The 15,444-nt window shown below is 47.2% G+C and overlaps 1 protein-coding gene across 1 annotated transcript in view; it reads right to left on the bottom strand.

Moving 5' to 3' along the window:
* Nucleotides 1–15,444, bottom strand: part of SLC39A11 (solute carrier family 39 member 11) — a 353,394-nt gene that overhangs the window by 69,404 nt on the left and 268,546 nt on the right. The window contains exon 4 of the mRNA XM_012554973.2: nucleotides 6,380–6,449. Within this exon, the coding sequence (XP_012410427.1) occupies nucleotides 6,380–6,449 (70 nt within the window). The remainder of the gene's footprint in view (nucleotides 1–6,379; nucleotides 6,450–15,444) is intronic.

Below are 15,444 nucleotides of genomic sequence, written 5' to 3'. Positions count from 1 at the left end.
TTCGAACAGAACAAGGGGATACTGCATGGTTTAAAGTCAGGAAAGGTGTGCGTCAGGGTTGTATCCTTTCACCATACCTATTAAATCTGTATGCTGATCAAATAATCCGAGAAGCTGGACTATATGAAGAAGAACGGGGCATCAGGACTGGAGGAAGACTCATTAACAACCTGCGTTATACAGATGACACAACCTTGCTTGCTGAAAGTGGAGAGGACTTGAAGCACTTACTGGTGAAGATCAAAGACCACAGTCTTCGGTATGGATTATACCTCAACATAAAGGAAACAAAGATCCTCACAACTGGATCAATAAGCAACATCATGATAAACGGAGAAAAGATTGAAGTTGTCAAGGATTTCATTTTACTTGGATCCACAATCAACACCCATGGAAGCAGCAGTCAAGAAACAAAAAGACGCATTGCACTGGGCAAATCTTCTGCAAAAGACCTCTTTAAAGTATTGAAAAGCAAAGATTACACTTCGAAGACTAAGGTGTGCCTGACCCAAGCCATGGTGTTTTCAGTTGTCTCATATGCATGTGAAAGCTGGATGATGAATAAGGAAGACGGAAGAAGAACTGATGCCTTTGAATTGTGGTGTTGGCGAAGAATACTGAATATACCATGATTTGCCAAAAGAACAAACAAATCTGTCTTGGAAGTACAACCAGAATGCTCCTTCGAAGCAAGGATGGCAAGACTACATCTCACATACTTTGGGCATGTTATCAGGAGGGATCAATCCCTGGAGAAGGACATCATGCTTGGTAAAGTAGAAGACCAGAGAAAAATAGGAAGACCCTCAATAACATGGATTGACACAGTGGCTCCAACAATGGGCTTAAGCACAACAACAATTGTGAAGATGGTGCAGGACCGGGCAGTGTTTCATTCTGTTGTACATAGGGTCGCTGTGAGTCAGAACCGATTCGACAGCACCTAACAACAACAACAACACCATCTTTGAGTTTGTTGGCATGTTTGAGACCAGTGTTGTGACCACTGTGTATTTTGAGTGCCTTCCAACTAAGGGCTTATCTTCCAGCACTATATCGGACAATATTCTGATCTGATCCATAGGGTTTTCATTGACCAATTTTGGGAAGTAGATCACCAGGCGGCATTTCTTTCTAGTCTGTCTTTGTCTGGAAGCTCCGCTGAAACCTGTCCACCATGAGTGACCCTGCTGGTGTTTGTAATACTGGTGGCATAGCTTCCAGCATCATGGCAACCTGCAAGCCACCACAGTACGACCAACTGACAGACGGGTGATGGGGAGGATTTACAACCCTATTTTATTGATAAACAATGGCTCTAAGCCCTGGGGCTCTTTATGCTGGGACTCTGTTTTGGTTCCCTGACATTTATGGGCAAGGCCAAGTCTCCATCCACTTCATGGGCATTAAAATCTAACTCTCCATCCCTTGGACTGATACTAGGATCTGAAACCACTGACCACTCTACCTTTGATTTCTCCCCTTTACCTCCAGCATCTGGCGTTTCTTTCTCCTTCTTAGTCCTTGGCTGTGTACTAAAAGCCAGGTTTGTTTGCTGGTTTGTTGTGAGGCATCCGTATCAGCTGAGCTCACCAGGCTCCTGCTAGCACTAGTGATGAATTTTAAGCCTCTTGGAAGAGTGACGTCATACAAACTCTCGTGTTTTCTGCCATAACTTGTACAGCATGGGGCACACAGCAGTACTCACTAAAGAGTAATTCAATGGATAATGAATAAATGAATGGAGATCAAGAGAGCTCAGAAGAAAGCTGAACATCTGCTGGCTCAGTGGAGACACTTCCACAAGGCACTGAATGAATCTGGGAAATTAAGAATAAGCAGGGAGCAGGTACATGAAGTCCCTGTGCGTGGCCCTCTAAGTCACCATGGCCCCTGCCTCCCACTGCCCTATTAAATCCCAGGGACAACATGATTTCCCCGGCAGCTCCTGTAACAGAGCTGCCTGTTCAGTCTCTGATTCCACTTTAATCATCTTCTAGCTTGACTGCCTTCTCCTTCCCCTCCTGGAAGAGTGAACTGAGAACAAGCGTGGGTGGATTTCACACAATTTATCAAGCCAAAGTTTCAGCCAAGTATTGAAGACGGTGGTCTAAGCGAGATACTGCCTTGGCATAGGGACGCCACCGCAACCTGCTTCCTGTTTCTCTGCGTCTGTTCTCTGGGCCCTACACACGAGTACAGACAGCTGTTCGAAAGCACCAGTGCCATGAACAACAGGAAGCCGCATCCCTAACCTCACTGGGTGAACAGGTAGAACATTGGCTCCAACCAGCTACTTGTTTGAGGCCCCTGGATGGCGTAAGCGGTTAAGCATTCAGCTACTAACCAAAAACTTGGCTGTTCCAAACCACCCAGTGGCTGCACAAGTAAGACCTGCATGGCGATCTGTTTTCATAAAGATTGTTGTTGTTGTTGTTGTTGTCTGGTGCTGTCGAATCAATTCCAACTCATGACAATCCCGTGTGTTACATAGTAGAACTGCTCCATAGGGTTACATCCAAGAAAACTGTATGGAGCAGTTCTACTCTGTAACATAAAGGCTTGCCGTGAGTTGGAATCAACTAGATGGCAACAGGTGGGTGGGTTTGGGTTGAGCTCTCTACGGTTGCACACCCCTACCTGTCCAGCCTATAATTCATCAACGGCCCTTCTCTCTTGGCTACCTGAGTAGGAAGTTCTCATTTTCCACTGTCCTCCAGTCTCCCTCCTCCCACACCACCCCGGTCCCTAGCATAAGCAAAGGGCAGAGAAAGCCAAGAGTACAATCACAGGCACTTGGAAAGGAAGAATCCAAATTGCAAACTTTACATGGATTTGTAAGTGGGAAAATGGGCCAAAGGGTAGGGTCTGCTTGCAGAAGGCTCTTTTTCCCTTTCTCATTGGAGCCCCATCTTGGGATACTCTGTGCATATGACAGTGATGGTAGCAGAGCTCAACTTCGCCCCACAGTCTGTGACAGGGGTGGGTGGGATGTGGGGGCATAACCCCCTCCAGTGACATTTGCTGAGCAGAGGGTTTTGTGAGGCTGAAAATACTGACACCTGCTGCTCTCACCCAGTCCCAGCTAGGGGACCATGTTGAGGGTTTAGACAAAGTAAAGAGAATCTGTTTGGCCAAGGGAAGGGAGAAGCCAGGTTGGAGATATTTTTGCTCCACTTTCTTCAGAAGTATTTATAAAGATAAGCAGAAATTGCAAGTGACCGGGTAGAGGGGCACTGGACTTGACATGTGATGTCATGGGAAAGTGGCGCCACCAGACAGGTGCCTGGCCCGTGAGTGCCATGCCTGGGGCATGGCTGTCACTTGCTGGTACAGACCTTCTGTAGGGTGCACGGTTTCCTGTACTCTGGGAAGACCTGGCCTTTCATTGCTTATGAGGTCAGCCCCTCCAGCCTATTCAATCTCCCCAGGTACTGCTCGACTCTGGAGTTTCTCATGGTCCATTGAAGCCGAGACCAAAATCGTTGTGCCAAGGGGCAAAGAGCCAAACTCCCCCATCCCACACTCAGCGCTGGAAGAGCAGCGTAGAGGGCATTATGAGTCTTAATTCGCCTTTATTTGGTGGCATTTCTTATATCCTAAAGGCCCTTCCCCATCTTCCATCCCATTTGATTTTCACAATAGGCATCATTTTACAGATGACGCTGGAGATACGGCGAGGACGTGACTTGGAGTCTGACAGGCAGGAGTAAGATGCTGAGAAGTGGGAAAGTTTCAACCCAGAACATTCCAGCCTACACACATGTTCAGGGCTTCAAGGAGCAGACGTGACCCTGAACATGTAGCCTAAGAATTCGGTGACCAACAATGACTACACTTAGCACCCAGTCGCCCTGTATTGGCTGGGAAAATAGACTGAAGGACGTCATGTTGTAAAAATAGTCCTTATGGAACAAACAGGCCCATGGAAGTTCAGTCACCAGGGAAGGGCGGAAGAAAGGTTATGTGAGAAATTAGTTCCTGACACCATGTCCAAGAGATACAGGGTTGATTATTAGAGGTGGTGCCATTTCCTTAAAAAAAAAAAGATTTAGGATTGCACCGATCTGGAAACACTGGAATGAGCTAGATTTAGGGGACACAAACCAGTAGCACTTGGACCATGTGTTTTACCCAAATTATGGTTTTTAAAAATATATTTAAAAAATCAAACCAGTTGCCATCAAGTTTATGCCGACTTACAAGGCCCCAAGTGTGTCAGAGGAGAACTTGTTCCATAGGGATGTTTTTGTTGGTTTTTATTATGGTGAAAATATACACAACAAAACCTTCACCAATTCAACAATTCTCACGTTACAATTCAGTGACATTGATTACATTCTTCATCCAAATTATGTTTTTAAATAATTGTGAATTCAAATGCCTTTAGATAGGGTATATGCTGGTTTTTTAGAAGTTCACCTCAGTCCTTCCCATTGCCAACTGTCTTCTGATTGGTGCCACTCATTTTCCTTACCTCTTAGTCCCCTGAAGGCATGTGAGCTTGGCGCCCTTGGATGGGAGGCTCCACTCCTGGCCTCCTGGAGCCTGAGTACTCATGGTTTTATGTGCTCAGATGGACCACATAGAGCTCACCTCCGCAATGTCTCAAGGATAAGCCCCTGTGTGATCCCAGTGCTGCAACCTGACCTAAAAACTAGTAAACCAGTTGCTGTCAAATTGATTTGGACTCATGGCAACTCCATGTGTGTCAGTTTAGAACTGTGCTCCACAGGGTTTTCAATGGCTGACTTTTTGGAAGTAGATCAGCAGGTCTTTCTTCCAAGGTGCCTCTGGATGGATTTGAACTGTCAACCTTTCAATTAGCAACTGAGCTCATTAATTGTCTGTATGACCCAGGGACTCCACGGCCTGATTTAGGCCCTGTTACATTCAGGTGCAAGTAGAACAGAGGAAGAGTTTACAGGGCTTGGTGATTCATTGTGGAAGGTGAGGGGACGTGAGGAGTTGGGGATGACAGCTGAGCTTGGCTTGGTCATCTTGGTGCAAGTGGTGACAGGGAACAGGGGAGGAGAAGCAGGTTTTGCAGGACAGCAGATGGGGAAATAAACTTGACTTTGGAAATGTTCAGTGTGAGGATCCTTGAAACATCTAAGGGAGATGTCTGGACGGTAGCCAGACACAGAGGAATGAAGGTCAGGAGAAATCTAGGATAGAGATAGACTTAGGTGTCCCCAGCAAATACAGTCAATCCTTGTGACTCCCAATAGTTATGTCCTATGAAGTCACCATAAACACTAACTTAGCAAATACTGAACCGGTGCTCCTGGGGAAACACAGGTTTAGGTTCCCGAAAGCCTCTGGTCACAACATTTTTGTCAACCAATCAATACATAACCTTATCGTATGTGTGTTTCTGTTTAAAGACACCTCATTTAATTTATATTGTTGATTCATTAACACTGAACTCACGGCCAACGGCACTGTAACTCATGCTTTATCTAATATACGTATTTTCTCCGTAAGGGACACCACAGCCTTCTTGTGCTCAGGAACACTAGACAGCACTTCAACGCTATGCTTGGAGTCATTTAAAAGAGCAAAACCACCAAAAACAAAAAAAACCACAAAAGTGCAAAGAACATGGCACAGACTGTGAACAGGACACCTGTTTACAGTATAAGGGCTGAAACAAGAAGGCAGAGCGTCACCTTGTTCAGCCTCAGCTGGCAACATGTGTGCAGGGTGACTCAAATTTTTCTCCACTCTGCACATGTCCACAACTGACCATGAAGGCACCACAAGTATTGATTTTGGGGTTACAAATAAAAACAGAATCCGTGAATAATGAGGACTGACTGTAGATGGAAAGTAAAGTCACGGGAATGGGTAAGATTGCCCAGGGAGGTTGTCCAGGATGCTGAGAGATAGATCCCTGCAGAACGTCAACCTTTAAGAACGGGCCATAGGATGAGAATCTGCAAAGGAGCAGGCGTGAGAGGGGAGGAAACCAGGAGAGCCCAGGGTCAAGAAAGCCAATGGGAGGCCTTCAGAAAGGAGGGATCGGTTAACAGTGTCAAATGCTGCCTTTGTTATACCCTTTTGCTTTAGTCTTCATACATTCGACGGGCTTAGAGAACAGCATGCGATTATATCCACGCTCTGTTTGGAAAACGGTTCCCCATTAGACAGCTCATTTCAACTTGGCGCCAACTGCTTCTTTCCAGTATGAGCTTCACCTTACCTCTTCCCACCTCCACCAGTCTTGTCCCTGTGGGGCTGGGAGTGCTGAACGAATATGGGCAGACAGCTCACTCAGACCTTGAACATTAGAACCAGCCAGGTAACATGCAATTTCCCAGCACCACTTGGTGCAGTGCAAAGCTTTAGGGTGTCGGGTGTTCAGGTGTGGGATTACCTGGCACTCTCAAAGGTGGCAGATGCAGTCTTTTCTATGGCCCCAAATCCAACTCCAACAGCAAGGCCCTCTGAAACAGACATAAAAGAAAAAACACCAAGGGTTAGGAATAATTTTCCCGTAAGGTATATCACCATTACTGTATCAGGTAAGACTGCATTAGACCGCCAGAAACAGAAAAGACACAAAGCAGGAGTTTAAACCAACGAAACCAGCCGTTACTGAGTTGATTCCAACTCATAGTGACTATATCGGACAGACTAGAACTGCCCCACAGGGTTTCCAAGGCTGTAATCTTTACGGAAGCAGACTGCCACATCTTTCTCCTGTGGAGCAGCTGGTGGGTTCGAACCACTGACCTTTTGGTGAGCAGCCAAGCACTTAACTATTGCACCACTAGGGCTCCTGTGAGTTTAAACCAGGGACCAGCAAACTATGGCCCGCAATCCAAATCAGGCTTACAGCCTGTTTTAGTATGGCTGACAAGCTAAGAACAGTTTTTACATTTTCAAATGGTTGAAAAAAATCAAAGAAATCATAATATTTCATGCGCATGAAAATTTTATGGAATTCAGATTTTAGTGTCTGTAAAGTTTTATTGGCACATAGTCACGCTCATCGTTGGTACACAGTCTGTAGCTGCTTTCACGCTATAAGGGCAGAGTTGAGTCATTGTGACAGAAAAACTGTATGGCCCAAAAAGTCTACAACATTTACCCTCTGGCACTTTATAGAGTTTGATGACCCCTGACCTAAACACGCAAGGCTTTTGCTGTCGTTGTTAGCTTCTAACCAGTTGATTTTTGACTCATAGTGACCCCATGTGACAGAGTAGAACTGCCCCTTAGGTTTTCTAGGCTGCAATCTTTATGGCAGCAGATTGTCAGGTCTTTCTTCCACAGAGCCACTGGGTGGTTTTGAACCACAAACCTGTTGGTTAGCAGCCAAGTGCTTAGCGTTGTACCACCAGGGCTCCTTAGGGCTTTGTTTAGCTCCTTCAACAAGAAGCCCAGGGTTTATACGGTGGCCCAGTGATGTCACTGCAGATCCAGGCTCCTTCCATCTTTCTGCTCCCTCAGCCTCCCAATTTGGTCCTCACAGTTGCACAGTGGAGTCCCCGGGTGGTGAAAATGGCTAAAAGGCTCAGATGTTAACCGAAAAGTTGGAGGTTCAGGTCCACCCAGAGGCACCTGGAAAGAAAGGCCTGGCAATCCACTTTCAAAAAACCAGCTATTGGAAACCCTATGGAGCACAGTTCTACTCTGACACACATGGGGTCGCCATGAGTTGGGGTGGACTAGACAGCAACTGGTTGGTTAGTTGCAAAGTGACTACACCATCATCAGGCATTTCACCTATATCCTAGGCAGGAAGAAGGAAGAAAGGCAAAAACTTTTCTTTAGTTGAGTCATTGTCTCATTGTTTGGGAAGGGAAGTACTTCCTGCCAGTTTCCCTCCTACCTCCTTGGCCACAGCGGAAGAACACGCCCACCCTGAACCGATGGCAGGCATGAGTGTCCTACGTGAGGCCCTGATACAGGTTAGGGTTGAATTTCAGGATGGCAGCAATGGCTATGTCTAAGGTTGTCAGAGATGGCTTTCCATCATGGTGGAGGTGGCCTCCTTTTGTGCAACCCTGAATCTCTGGAGCTGCCCACGCTCATGGTCACCAGAGTAGAACGTTAGATGCCACCATCTGGCCAGTCTCCTGTCTTCAGGGAGTCTAACGTTTACAAGCCTGCTGTTCCCAACCCTGTTTGTACCAACGCAGAGGAGACTACAGCCCACCCCCCTCAGTAACACTGGGTCTCTAGGGCCAAATTCTTCACCCGGGACCCCTGGTCCACTAGGGAGAGGAGCCAACAATTGGGGAGGGACTGAGGGGAGTCTCATGACACCAGAGGAGGTATCCCTCCCAATGGAGAAAATCACTTTCGGAAACCATAAAGAACAGCTGGTTGGTTCTTTTGTTAAAGTTCTGCTCACATTAAAAACTTGTTGCTGGTCATGGAAGCTCCATAGATACATCCAAACTCCCTGAGGGACCGAATTACTGGGCTGAGGGCTGTGGGAACTATGGTTTTAGGGAACATCTAGCTCAATTGGCATAACGTAGTTTATAAAGAAAATGTTCTACATTCTACTTTGGTGAGGTCTTAAAAGCTTGTGAGCAGCCATCTAAGATACTCCACTGGTCTCATCCCATCTGGAGCAAGGGAGAATGAACCAACCAAAGACACAAGAGAAAGATTAGTCCGATTAGTCCAAATGACTAATGGACCACAAGTACTATAGCCTCCACCAGACTGAGTCCAGCACAACTAGTTGCCCAGCTACCACCGCCAACTGCTCTGACAGGGATCACAATAGAGGGTCCCGGACAGAGCTGGAGAAAAATGCAGAACCAAAGTCTGACACACACACAAAAAGACCAGAGTTATTGGTCTGACAGAGACTGCAGAAACCCCGAGAGTATGGCCCCCAGACACCCTTTTAGCTCAGTAATGAAGTCACTCCTGAGGTTCACCTTTCAGCCAAAGAGTAGACAGGCCCATAAAACAAAACGAGACTAAATGGGCATACCAGCCCAGGGGCAAGGACAAGAAGGCAGAAGGGGACAGGAAAGCTGGTAGTAGGGAACCCAAGGTTGAGAAGTGGACATGTCGTGGGGTTGGCAACCAATGTCACAAAACAATATGTGTACTAATTGTTTCATGAGAAACTAGTTTGTTCTATAAACCTTCATCTAAAAGTACAATTAAAAAAAAAAACACAGATTGCCATCGAGTCGATTCCAACTCACAGTGACCCTATAGGACAGACTAGAACTGCCCCAGAGGGTTTCCAAGGACCATCTGGTGGATTCGAACTGCCGACCTACCAGTTAGCAGCCAAGCTCTTAGCCACTGCGCCACCGGGGCTCCTTGCTCACATTAGTCATTTTAAATGCAAATGATTGTGCAGCCCAGGGCAACAGGACCTACACTAATTAGCAAAATAACCCCTTCCACTTACTTAGCAGGCAGCCCAGCACTTTGACTTAAGAAGCGCTCACAACATCTCTGTGGGGAGGCTGGGGAGGGAAGGCCCCGTTATCTGATAAGGAAACAAGGGCTGGCTGGCAAGGGGCAGAGCCAGGGCTTGAACCTCAGTCCCCTGCTCCCCTCTCCACGAGTGGCCTTGCTGGCCCAGTTCGCTGACCTGGTCTTGTGGTTTCCCCTGAGGTGTGATGTGTGATGGGCTATAGGAGGTGAGCGCTGGCATTTGGGTCTCTGTGCCCCAAAGCAATTCTGGGCAAAATGAGCCCGTTGTCTCCCTCCCTTGCCACGTGCCTTGGCCATGTCAACAGCAGCGGACCCATTTCACAAAGGAACATTCTGTGATGGGCAGCAAATGAGCCCTTCTTTGCTGAAGCCCTGGGCGAAGGAACCACCCCCCTTCCCCAAAAGCACCCGCTACCCAAAGAGGCTGTCAAGGCAGCCCCACTCCCCACCCCAATTCAGAAAGGGAAAGAGGAAGAAGAGGCAATGGGAGAAGAATGAAAAAAAAAAAAAACACCAAACCTGTTGCCGGCGAGTGGATTCCGAGTCATAGTGACCCTGTAGGAGAGAGCAGAACTGCCCCATAGGGTTTCCAAGGAGCTGCTAGTGGATTTGAACTGCCGACCTTTTGGTGAGCAGCTGACCTCTTAACCACTGCGCCACCAGGGCTCCAATGGGAGAAGAGAATGTAATAATTACCAACCTTGTCTGAAGGCGGGAGTGACACCTGAGAGCTAAACTAAATGAGAAACCAAGACAAATGCCACACACAGAAAGAACATAAATAAGAGAATTACGGCAGATGCTGCAGATCAACAGATGGCAGAAAGAGCCCGCTGGGGGGAAAAGGAATGGAGGGAAAACGCCCACTGGAGCTCACAGGCCAGGTGTTCCACCAAAAGTGCAAATTAGGAAGGTAATTAAGACAAGAAACCAAAGTGACTGGAATATAATTAGCACGCGCTGGGCTCTTTTCACAGCTTCTGCCATTAACTGAGGTGCAAAGAGATGCAAAATCAACCACCCAAGAGGGGAAGGCTGGGGAAGAGGCAGCCTTGAGGGCAAACCTGGAAACGAGCATCAAGGCTGAACCAGCCCACTCCTATCTTCCCAGGCTCGGGAGGTGGGTGGGTGTGTCTGCCTCTTTCCATCCCCCCATCCTTTCGGATTCTCTCTCTGCTCGTCCTCGTCACAGAAAAGAAAAATAGAAAGGGCATGGACTTCAGGGTAACACAGACCTGGCTTCAGATCCTGGCATATCACTTAATGTTTTTGCAAAAATGAAAAGATAACAGTGCTTTGCTTACAGGATGGTTGTAGTACATCAAATGTGCATGATGTACCCAGATCATGGTTTCTCACTACTGACATTTGGCCGTAGGGGACTGCCCTGTAAACTGATATTTAGCAGCATCCCTGGCCTCTACCCACTGGATGCCAGTAGCACCCCTTCCTCCCAAGTTGTGACAACCAAAAGTATCTCCAGACATTGCCGAAGGTCCCCTGGGGGACAAAATCACCCCCAGTGGAGAACCTCTGACCTAGAACACGGTAGGCATTCCATTAATGTTGAGTTTTCCTCTCTTCCTCCACACAAAGAATTCTGTTAATGAGGTCATGCCCATGCAGGGTGGGTCCTTAACTTAATCCCTTCTGAGTTATAAAAACAGCAGAACAGACACAGAGACACACACAGTGGGGAGAGGAAGAGATCACGGAGACAGAGACATCTACAAGCCCAGGAACGCCAAGGATTGCTGGCAGCCACGACAATCTGAAATAGATAAGGAAGAACCTCCCCAAGAGCTACACCCTGAATCCAGACTTCTAGCCCCTGAATTTGAGAAAATTAATTTCTGTTCTGTAAAGCCACCCACTTGTAGTGTTTCTATTACGGCAGCACTGGGGAATAAAGACACTGGGGCGGGGGGGATAATATGCTGGGCGAGCGGCAATTCCAATAGTGATACTGTTGGGGGGGGTTCCTGGCCATAAAGGCTTGGTTCAGCCATCAGGAGAGACAATGCCTAGACATGCCTCAGGGCAGGGCTGCTGTGTCCATTCTCTCACTGACACCCTCAGCCTGCCTGAGCCTTCTGGGGAGATAGTCTGATTCCTCTGGCTGAGCCACCCATGTCTAGTGGGAAAGCGAACCAGGAAGGCAGGAACTCTGACCACATTCCATATTTATTAAAGAAAACGTTGGCAGAAGCAGCCAGTATTGCCATGGAATCCCTCTGCTTCCAGCAAAGGCTAGATAAAGGATGGAAATTCTCTTGAAAAAGTAGCTCGATGTCCTTTCCAAATGTGGATTACTAACCCTGCTATTAGTATGGCAAACAGTTCCGTATTGGAAAAGATGAAAAAGAGAGGTGTTCCAGAAGAGTTAAATTTAACTCAAATTCTTACCATAAAGTTATGTCTTAGAGTTCAGTTAGAAGATGTAGATAGTTGAAGATACTCTAATGTGATTCCTCCTGTAACTAAAATAACCACTTCCTAATTACTAATTATAGGAAACCCTGGTGGTGTAGTGGTTAAGAGCTACGTCTGCTAATAAAAAGGTCAGCAGTTCAAATCCACCAGGCGCTCCTTGGAAACTATGGGGCAGTTCTACTCTGTTCTGCAGGGTCGCTATGAGTCAGAAGCGACTCGATGGCAATGAGTTTGGTTTTGTGTGTGTGTGTTAATTATTGTTTTGTAAGTGTGCTTTTTTGCTAAGTTCCACTGTCTCACATTGAGGCCCACTTACACAGTGATAGACTGGCACCCACTAGCTATAACTAATCACTGCTGCCTGCTTAGAATTGAGCCCGGCTGCGGAGCAGGAGATATCTCCCCGTTCGTATGAACGAGGACAGACTGACCACATCCACATCTTTAAACAAGTGAAGGCGTCTTGTAAAACACCCACATCAAATAGAGGCAATTTCAGTTTGCTTTAGCTTCCTACAACCATACAAAGTCAGATCCCTGTGTTCTCACAAAGAGAAAAAAAAAAAGAGAGAGAGGGAGAGAATGTCTTTGGTGGTACAGAAAATGCCGGGGCTGTTCCAGTCAACAAGCCATGCTTCAAGCCCAGACTCACGCCTCTAGCCAACTCCCCTTCCCCACCCACCACTCTTGCCCCTGCCTGGGTTTGCTCTGGGTCTAAAGGGTTCACTTAGCTGGCCCATCCATATATGGTGGAGGGGCCAGAAAGGGCACCATGGTCTCCCCTCCAAGCCTTCTGTCTGCCAAGCCAAGCCCAGGAGTTGTTAGTTTTAAGGTCAAGGGGCTGATGAAAAGCAGTGGGCAGGTCAAGTGAGCCCTTGCAGGGTAGGGGACCTGCTGTCAGAAGGGGCACCATCTGGGAAGACATAGAGCACTAACGAGCCCCTCTGCCTTGCCCAGCAGGGGATTAGCGTGAAATCCTTGTGCCCTTTGAATGGGGAGATTGCTCTCCATTGTTCCCAGACACCCTGTTCCACTAAGAACCCCCAGGGGTAGAGATGCTTTCAACCATGTGATGAAATTCCATGACTTCTGAAACAGGATCAGATCAATCACCCGGCCACTATGCTTCCTCTCCTCAATTCCAATTCCTGACAGGCAGGGAAGCATCTGGTTGCTAAAACACCCCCTTCTGCAAAAAAACAAACCAATTACCGATTCCTACTCGTGGTGAACCCATGTGTTACAGAGTAGAACTGTGCTCCATAGAGTTTTCTCAGCTGTAATCATAATGGAGGAACCCTGGTGGCACAGTGGTTAAGAGCTACGGCTGCTAACCAAAAAGGCTGGCAATTTGAATCCACTAGCTGCTCCTTGGAAACTCTATGGGGCAATTCTACCCTGTCCTATAGGGTCGCTAGGAGTTGGAATCAACTCAACAGCAATGGGTTTGGTTTGGTTTTAGTTTAATCATAATGGAAGCGGATTGCCAGGCCCTTTCTTTAGTGGTACTGCTGGGTGGGTTCAAACTGTCAACCTTTAGGTTCAGTGGAGCACAAACGGTTTGCACCACCCAGGCCCCACCTAAGATCTGATAAATTCACAGGATGGACGTGGGCAGGGTTATGTTCTGAGGAACCTTGGGATTTCTCAACAAGACCCTTTTGGGTGTTTGGGAAGCAGAGACAAGCTAAGAAGCTCTGTGTATGTGAGGAGGCAGGACAATGGAAGGGCAGTGGGCAGTGAACAGCATTTGTTCCCATCCAGCCAGCATGGAATGGTTTGGGCTCAAACAAGCATATCCTGTGAAAAGTGGGCACTGGGCAGCCAAGGTGAGTGGGTTCTCTCATCCCCTGAGGGGCTGCAGATGGAGGTTTGCAAAGTGTCACCTTCTCCCAGTCAGCGGGCGAGGCCTCCAGCGCCACATCTGCATGCTGAAGGCAAGGGGGTACCCAGCCCACTGATCTCCGGGGAGCTATTTGCCTCATCCTAGGGGGGGAACCGCCTCTAAGGTGGGTAGGCAACTCCAGGATGGAGGGGGAAAAAATAGCCAAACCCACCTCCGTGGCTCCACCCCTGCTTCAAAGTTTCGAAAACCACTAGAAGGATGTTGTAGCCGGAATTCCAGCCACCCATCCCTCCTAGCTGAAATTCATGCAGCTTGAGAGAGTGCACACACATACAGATGCAGATTCCATTAGCCTAGCTTCTCACCCGACTCATCAACAGGTAAATGTCTTCTCTACAAAAAGACTGGGGGTTTCTGGGGCAAGGCGCAAAGCAGGTGAGCTGGGGCATTAGCTGTTCCCTGGCAGCAGGTTGGTATCACTCATTCTGAACTCCCCAGGGATCAACAGAGCCCCACTGGGGATCATCCTGCCCAGTGGATCTCGCAGCCCTTGGGTGCTGGACAGCCGCTGACCGCTGCTAATCCTCCGGATTTCACATGAAGAGGCTCTATGGTCTGGGTCCCAGGTTGCGTGAGGATGTCTTGCCAAAGGGAAAGAAGGCAGCCTAGGGCCAGACGCCATAGAATCAAACCTACACCACCTGTTGATGGCACCTGGCCACAACCTACCTCTCATGTCGTGTGTGGGGAATAACTTTTTTTTTTTCACTTTTTACGATTTATTTTATCCTTGTTTTTGTTGAGGATGTACACAGCAGAACCTACACCAATTCAACAATTTCTACACGTACAATTCAGTGACAGATTACATTCTTCGAGTTATACAACCATTCTCATCCTTCTTTTCCAAGTTGTTCCTCCCCCATGAACATAAACTCACTGCCCCCTGAGTTTCTTAACTAATCTTTCGAGTTGCTATTGTCAGTTGGATCCCTTGTAAATAGTTCTTGAAAGAGCACAATGCTCAAGGCAGACATTCTTTACCAGTTAAGCTAAACTATTGTTTGGTTTTAAGAAGACTTCAGGGGATATTTTTGGTTTACAGTTTAAAGATTACCCCCCCACACACACTCTTTTAACTCAGTACTGAAGTCACTCCTGAGGTTCACCCTTCAGCCAAAGATTACAGAGGCCTATAAAACAAGCAGTAACACACATAGCTTAACCATGTATGCAAGACTAAATGAGCACACCAGCCCAGTGGCAAGGACGAGAAGGCAGGAGGGGACAGGAAAGCTGGATGAATGGAAATGGGGAACCCAAGGTCAAGAAGGGGAGAGCATTGACAAGTCGTGGGGTTGGCAAAGAATGTCACAAAACAATATCTGTATTAACCGTTTAATGAGAAACTAATTTCCTCTGTAATCTCTCACCTAAAGCATACACACAAAAATAACAAAGTTTAAAGATTGTCTCAGGGCAGTAGTTTCATAACTGACTCTTGGACATACTTGAACATGGGACATCTTTGGAGGTGGGCGGGCTTATTTATCTTGTAATCTGTGTGGACTTGACGGTCTAGAGAAATTGAAAGGATGGGATTGTTTAGCTCCCTTGGAGGATTTATGAACAAAATTAGACTCTAGCAGGTCTTTTAGGATGATGAATAACCCAGAGATACAGGTTCATTTTTCACTCCTCAAACTTGACCCCCATCCAAGTATTTCTAAAAGCCAGACAGA

This window comes from Trichechus manatus, unplaced genomic scaffold (assembly GCF_000243295.1).
Source record: "Trichechus manatus latirostris isolate Lorelei unplaced genomic scaffold, TriManLat1.0 scaffold00028, whole genome shotgun sequence".
NCBI lineage: Eukaryota > Metazoa > Chordata > Mammalia > Sirenia > Trichechidae > Trichechus > Trichechus manatus.
This window is presented reverse-complemented; position numbering and strand designations above follow the sequence as displayed.